At 37.6% G+C, this 8,182-nt stretch overlaps 1 protein-coding gene across 1 annotated transcript in view; it reads left to right on the top strand.

Moving 5' to 3' along the window:
• GRIK1 (glutamate receptor, ionotropic, kainate 1) overlaps positions 1 to 7,973 on the top strand; it is a 75,359-nt gene extending 67,386 nt beyond the window's left edge. Inside the window, exon 17 of the mRNA XM_010189141.1 lies at positions 7,484 to 7,973. Within this exon, the coding sequence (XP_010187443.1) occupies positions 7,484 to 7,639 (156 nt within the window). The 3' untranslated portion in view covers positions 7,640 to 7,973. The remainder of the gene's footprint in view (positions 1 to 7,483) is intronic.
• Positions 7,974 to 8,182: the final 209 nt, after the last annotated feature.

The raw sequence follows: 8,182 nt of genomic DNA, 5'->3' as shown, positions 1-8,182 counted from the left end.
CAGCAGGAGATAAGCTTATCTAACACAAATTGTCAAAGTCCTGGAAATCTGGGCAGTTTAAATGCATATCACATAAAATAATTACACCTATAGCACAGAGTGAGTGCAATAGACTGTAGTAAATTTTGAGAATTATCACAGTCTCTGTGTACAATTGTCATTTTGTCATTTCATGGGGTAATTCACATTTTTCAGGTAAGAAAAAATTATTTACCTTCTTTTCATCTCCTACCAAACCTGAGTAAAGCAATGACAGTCTCATTACTAAAAGCATGGAGAAATATTTTGCTTGGTCTCCACCGAAGCATTCAGCAAGTGGGTCAGGCAGTTCTTTATAAACCTCAGAAAATAACCTGCAGGGCTACATTAACTTTCTGAACCCCTATTATAAGCAGCCAGAGATTTTTAGCTGGCATATCTTACTCCTAGTGTCAATATTTAATGAATTTTAATTAATCCATTTAAAATTCATTAGCCAAAGCCTCCAAGTAACTATCCCAGCAGAAAATCATATCTATCAGTTAAATTTTATGCCATGTAACCATTAACATTTAAGAACATATTTAACAAAAGCACCCTCAGGCACCCCCAGTATATACCTCTCACAAAATAACTCTGTTGACTTGGCTTGAGCAGTTATTGATGTTCACTATTGTAAGGAGAAAACTCCTTTATAGCAAAATCAGAATATCAATTATCAAACAGTAAAGCCTTAGCATTGCTTTGCATATTGAAACACACAAGGAAACTTCTGTGTAGGAGGTTGGTATCAGTTCTTTTTTATACCCAGGAAGGATAACCATTTTATTTCCTCTGGTCCTCAGCTAGTGTGGGGACTGACAGGGCAGGAGACAATGGACTGGATCTGTTGTTGCCACCAAAAAACATATGACAGCAATCTGAGGTACACAAAAGGTATAGAAATGCCAGCTCATAGGATGTCATGAACCGTGGCAAACCACCATGTTTTCAAAACTTGATTACTTTTTATCTGTATTTCATTATATCCCAGCTTACCACCATTTTCACCAATTCATTTCCCACCCCTCACACCTACTTTATGTTTCCTTACCCACTGCAGTTCCTCCTCATCAAGCAAGTTAATGATCTGTTTTATTGAGGAGCCATTTCTGGACTCTACTGCAATTAGAAAACTTCCTCGAGTGGATGCTTTCACACTCAGTCACTGAAGTGCTGTGGTGAAGCTCTGCTCTCCTCTTGAATTGTTTCTCTCATACCTGGAGAAAGAGCCAGGGCACAGTGTGACCTGTGTTTTCCTCCTATTCATGTTACAATTTTTGGTCAGCATTATTTATGCTGGCAGTAGGCTTAAGCATTTTTTGTGACAAAGATGTACTGCTCATAGCTAGGCTATACCAATTCTTCTCTGCCAGTGCTCATCCGTGTACTTGAATGTTTATGCTCTACTGCAGACACTGCAAGAAATTGTCTTGGTCAAAATGGCATTTTATTTTGTTTGAATAGGGCCTTGAAAACTTTGGTTCTTCATAAAATAAGCCTTCTTACCAGTAAAGACCTGAATTAGATCTTCTGAACCCCTGATTTAAGAAAACACTTTTGTTTGCAGCTTCCCAGTAGAAGGGACTTAAAACTAATTAAATTCAGCTTCTCTCAACTCTCAGAGGAGAAGGAAAATTCCTAATGTGTTTGTCTCCATCATTGCTCTACTCAATAAATCCTTCGGGTTGCAGCTTCAACCAGTTTTCTAATCACTTTTTAGATGAATGCAGAATCCAGAAATTTTCTGTCACTTTTTGGGTAAACATTTTGGTATCTGTCAAGTAAACAGTCACACTGTTAGTAACAGTCATCATGCTCCTGTGTCTAGCTGTCCCCACAGACAACCTCACAGACTTCGGCTTGCCTGTGGAAATTACAAAGCAGCTCCCCCTTTCCCTAACAGAGTTTCATACCTAGCTACAAAAAGAGTTATTAAAAAGCCTTACTTGCTCCTTAGCAGCTACACCAGCAGCTGAGGCAGTGAAAAGCCAGCATGCAACCCCACTGTTAACAAATTTATGCTTGTAAAGGAAGTTTTTGCAAGGTTTGCTGTGGCTCCAGGAAAAGGCAGGTACCTCCAGGTTAACAGTGAGTCTTGAGGAATGCACAGCCCACAGCATCTCTGATGAAGTGCATGGCACCTGGAAGGACTCCTGCATAGACATAACAACAAGAAGTGTCAAAGCATTCAAAGATTTCCTACTTACCAGCACTCTAAGTTTCTATGACTGCTATACTTCCAAATTTGGCCACAAAAAAAATATGTCATTTTATACTGATTTTTATTTTGCTGTTGCTGAATTTTACTCAGAACTCCCAAAAGACACATGGTTAGAGATACAGTTTAGGAGCGGACAGGTTATGGTTGGACTCAATAATCTTGAAGGTCTTTTCCAACCACATGATTCTATGATTCTGTGAAAACATTCAAATGAAAAAATGTTTGCAAAAAAAGCCTTATGATTTGACACACAGATGCTACCTGCCTTTGAAAGCAAAGAGTCTATGAATGAGCCAGTCCCAAGCCATTTCCCACTTGATTTGGCTGGGGTCAGTGTGCCTCCCTTTATTTAGTGGCAGTTCCTGCCCTCATCAAAGAGTCTGCAATCCAGCTAGGCAAAGGTGCAGGAAGAATGAGTGAGAAAGGACAAGACAAGAGAATAATCACCATTCCAAAGTGCCATCATGAGGGTGGATTATCAAAATGCCTGCACGTGGAACTAGACCAAGTACAGCAATAATGCTTTCCCCAACTAGACTGATATTTCCTTAAAATATTGCCATGGTATTGTGTGTTTGTGCTGTTTCTCTTGGATCATGGCCTTGAAGCTTCACATCTTTAGCTATTCATAAACAAAGGAGGAGGAGAAGGAGGAGAAGGAAGAAATCACCTATCTCAGTGCAAAATAGAGCTTTTTGTGAAGTTGTCAAGTCTGCAAATTCCCCTTCTTCAGTGAACATCAATCAGGTTGGCCCCCTCCATTTTCAGGCCAAAACCCCACCTCCAAACATGACTGTGGTTGTCTATGCCTTCACTGAGCAGTCTCATTCATGTTTAGATGGTTTGTGAGACCAGCAAGTAGATTTACTGGTTTCTTTCTTGTAAACAGGAAACTGAGGAACAGTTTATATTACTGAAGAAGAGTTAAAATAATCCATGGGTTATTGTCATACTGTTTTGACAATCAGTGTTCAATAGACTCTGACGGTTTAAAAGACTTAATTTAGTGATCTCTTCATTCTATTACCCATCAATGACAGAATACTCAAACAGATTCTTAATGTGCCACAACAGCAGTTTGCTCACTAGGAGAAACTGTTCTGGATAATTTTCCTTCGGTGCCTTCCCAGGCACAAACAAATCTCTTATTTCAGCTGAAGACCTATGTCAGTGTCGCAGCTATGGGTCCTTCACAGTGATGTGAAGGCACTGCAGAAAAAAAATCCTGACTTCTGCACTTCCTCCTCTGTTCCTGAGCTGGTCAGGTGTTCTTCCAGAATAAAATCTGGCCCACATCATTTGATTTTATTAGTTCTCAGTTCTGCAACAGAGCACACTGTGGTTTTTTGTGTTTGTTTGGTTCTGTAAGGTGTTAATAAATTTCAATTGAAAAGTCATGTCCCTAGTGGTAGCCCAGCGGCATAAACAGCAGATTGATAAAGCTCCACTACAGATTCTTTTTCTTTTCAGTCTTGTTTCTACTTTATTTTATGTAATTTTTAAAATTCTGAATCTATAATTGTTCTAAAGCTTAACACAGTCTTCTGTATGGGAGTGTAAGGAAGGATTTGGGAGCTTCATCACCAAGCTTTTATAGCCTGCTGACTGACCAAAGGGCAAAGAGAAAGAGCCTCACATCACAAGAAGAACAAAATCTATCCTGTTTTTAAAGGATGACATTTCCTTTTAGCCTTGCATGCCATGTCCTGCAGCATTTTGACACTGCTAGGATGAGAAAGTCAAGCTGACTAAAGGCAAAATGTTAAACTTATTAATCCATTGTTAAATGGATTGCCCTGTGCCTACTCTGCTCTCATTCTCGGCAAGACCTCAAAAGTGGACTTAACAGCATGTTAAAAGTAGTTTTTAAAGAAACCCTTTCAGTCTGGCTATCCAAATATGGGACTAAAAGAACATTATATTACACTTTTAAGAGGAATTTTAACATCAGTATCCCCTTTTTGAAGGCTACTGTAATTATGCTGCAGACATGTTGCTGTTGAGAGGGACAACTTGGGAGTCCCCACTGAATGTGTTTCTTGCCTCTGATTTTCCTGTAAATTCTACAGCACTCTGGCTGAGTTTGTACTTACTCTGTACCACAGTTTTCTCCTGATGAAAAGTTCAGGGCAATTCCAGTTTTCAAACGTCTGTTCAGTTTCCTGACTGCATGCACAAGCTTGGAGATAAATAGGATTTTGAGCTATGCTTCCTGTGGTTCAAACGAAAGTTCATGCATATCCGACCTTCTGAATGAGTAACCAAATCCCTGAAAGTTCAAGGTTTCATCTTAAATTGTGCTTTTAGACCATCTGAATCTCTGTGCAAAGGCAGAGAGTCAGAGAAAGTCCTGTGTGTCCCACGTTCTTAACGCTCATTGCCACCTCCAGCTGGCTTTCTCAGAGGTGATAGGATTTCCGACAGGTATAGCCACAAAATTGATCAGAGTCATAGTTATGTCCATAACCATTGGGATACTTTTTAAGTTCCAGTCTAAGGCCTTAAATCAATATTTAATTCATTGCTTCAGGTTGGCAAAACACACGTCAATGGTGTTTTAAGTCTCTCAAAACTAAGCATAATGCAACTGTAAAAATTACTTTTGTGCTTTTACAAAGCCAGCATCAGAAGCTGCAAGGGGTAAGACCCAGGAAGACCCACTGTAAACTCTCCTCTTGTCCCTCTCCCAACCCACTGTCTCTGCAGGATGACCGAGCCCACTCCCATGTGTGTCGAGAGTGTGTGTTTCAACCTCTCTCATGGTTAATCAACCCACTGGGGCCTTGCCCTGTTGAAATAGGATAGAATAGAGTCTCGATAAGGTAGAGCCCTTTCAGATTCTGAATGGCCTACTTTCTTACTTCGTTGAGTGGATAAACATGATCAATTTACAGAAAAGATCATCAACAAGAACAGTAATATTCAGTTTTAGATGTAACTGCTATTTATGAAAGTTAGGTAAAAGTTAAGTTCTTAAAGACAAGATCTAAATATCAAGGCCATTCCTAAGAATATCTTTAAGTCTTTCTGACAATATTTATTTTAAAATTCAAAACAGAGTTGGAAGTGGAAACAGTTGGGCACTTCACAATTCATGTAGTCAGATATTAAAAACCTCACATACTTAATGTCAGCAATATGTTTTAAATATCTATCTGCAGAAATTATCTGCATGAGACTGTTTTGTTGATACTAAATTGAAGGATATTGTGATAATTGCATAATATTAATAATATGAATCTGTTTGGAAAATTAAAATACAAGCCTATTAACAACGCAGTAAAATATGCTATTTCATCTGCAGGAATCACCCCTGTATACACATTGTAGAGACTGATGGCTGTTATTAAATACACACACAACATATAGGTTAGTAAGAACAACAGGAAAAGAAAACAAAAACAAACCTGATCAATCATACAAATGGTTAACACGATACTTTCCTTATTTGCCATGGAGTTCCAGAATCACTTTGTAACCTAGGTTTTGAAAGCTCAATTAAACCAAGATAGTAGAGATAAATTATCCATGCTAAGTCATGGATAATTAGAGCATACATTTTTATTAGTTTGAAAATAAGTGATGCTGCTCTCTAAAAAAGCCTAAAGCAATACAGAAATAGTGTCTGTATCAGGATGATATCTGCTTCACCAGCTGCATCCAGAGGGCATGGGGCTGCAAGAGACACCTTTGACTCTAACTCCAGTAATGTTGGAATTCCTATATTATAGTGTCAAAGGGGATATTTAAATTATAATTGCACCACCAGCAAAATCCTGGCTATTACCAGACAGTAATTTGAAAAAAAAAAACCAAACCACAAAACAAAAAGTGGTACACTGCCCTGGCCTACATCTATTACATTTTAGGTCTGGAATGAATTAAAAGTATTTTAATTTATGTATACTTAAGAATTTTAGATGAGCAAAAATTAAGCGTCTCAAAGAAAGCACATATTAAACTATAGATTTAACATACTGTAGCAGTCGCTGTGCAGCCCATCCCACAAAAGGACATGTTGACATATGCAAGTTCATCTCATTTGCATTTGAAAACATTCCACTGGATAGCTGGCTGCTAGGAAAGCTTGGATTTTCTCCACTTTCAACTATACATGTGGTTTTACTTATTTTAGCCCTGTATAACTGCTTATAGCCCTGTATATTGGATTATTACTAGTTAAGAACTGAACATTTCTTACCTTGCAGTGGTATCACTCTAAAAATGAATTTGTATTAGATACAGAGAACAGTGTCTGTGTGCTGTTCATATAATTTTACAACAACTGTAGTTTTAACCAGTTGTTTTAAAGCTGGTCAGTTCTGTAGTTCCAGAAAGGTTTTGGTAGGAAGGATTTATTCAACTTGATGAAGGTAAGGTGGTTAAAGCTTCATTTCATACTGCTATCATCACTTCATTTTATATATAAATAATCTATTTATATATATATATTTGCATGGATTTTTTTTTATTGCTAGATTCTAGATCCTTCTACTTAGAGCCTCTTTGTGGTTTTTGTGTTACATATTATTATTCTAGCTGTAGATTTTAAAGGATGTTTCCACTTACCCAAGATGCCTTTGTTAATATTGTGATGGTGAGAAGAAAAAAGATTTCTGCTTTCTTTCTAAGCTATTCAGCTACCTTATTCATGTGGTAATTTTTTCCTTTCTTCAACATACAATATTTGAAGAAGACTCTTTCCAAAGAAAGAAGAGGATTGAGGATTGTGCTATATTTTAGAAATGTCTGTTAATTTTGTGAGAGGAATATAACTAAACCATGAAGAAATCTTAAAAAATGCTGTTCCTTGTTTTCTCTGGCATACCTAGTTTTTTGTGGCTAAGGTACATATGATTTAAAAAATAAGATATTTTTTCCTTTTAAGATCAGGATGAAATTTACCTACTGAATAAAGGGTAAGTTTTATGATTTGAAGCCACCAAAACATTGCAAATGCATCTGGGCAGAATTTCAGAAACATTCATAATCAGCTTTAGTTAAGCCAAAGTTAAATTAAATTCAGTGGAAGTCAAGTTAGGCAAAAACCATGGCTTACACAGGCTCACCTATTATGCCTTAGGGGCTTATTCAAAGCTGACAGAACTCAGCAGAGAAGCTTTCTGAGACCACCAGTAAGAGCTCAGGTCCTTGCTTCCAAAAGCGAGCATTTGGGTGAAGGGTATGGTTGAACTCTGGCTTCAGTGAGAAGTGTTTAATGCTATTTCCATCTTCCACCAGTGTCTTTCATTCAATGCGATAATGGAGGAGCTTGGAATTTCACTCAAGCATCAGAAGAAGTTAAAGAAAAGGTCGAAAACGAAGGGAAAATCATCATTCACAAGTATCCTTACTTGTCACCAGAGGCGGACACTGAGGAAAGAAACCATAGCGTAAGCACAAGAGACCCTTTGAGGAAATATCAGGAACAAAAAACAAAATGAAAACATTGCTGCCTACAAGTTGATTGTGGTGGGATTTCTGAAATATAGACATTTACCTTGTTCTTCAGAAATTCTCTGTGGTTTCTTTTTTTAATCTAGAGGTACAACGGTTTAAATGCTCACATAGACTGATGTACTACTAATCATCTGGGAAGTGTCTCACTATTTCTTTTGAGATGGATTTGTATGCTCACCTGTTTTGCATCTCTCTTCCCCTCCCCATGCATTGTTCTATGTGCTTTCTAAATAAATAAATAAACAAGAGACAGGGTTCTTTTTTCCAATAATCTGGGAGTGGAACTTTTTTTTTCCTTTTGTCTAAAATATTGCAGTTTTGATAAGCACAGCTGTTTGTAAGAACGGATCCAGACAACCAGAGTAAAAATTCAGACAGTTAACTCATAAACAATGACAATTAACTCATAAATACAAAAGCATCTTAAATACAAAGGTACCAAACACTGAGTTATTTTTACTTCCTCCAGTGTTGTAAAGA

The sequence above is a fragment of the Mesitornis unicolor genome, unplaced genomic scaffold (genome assembly GCF_000695765.1).
Source record: "Mesitornis unicolor isolate BGI_N332 unplaced genomic scaffold, ASM69576v1 scaffold6380, whole genome shotgun sequence".
Lineage (NCBI taxonomy): Eukaryota > Metazoa > Chordata > Aves > Mesitornithiformes > Mesitornithidae > Mesitornis > Mesitornis unicolor.
This window is presented reverse-complemented; position numbering and strand designations above follow the sequence as displayed.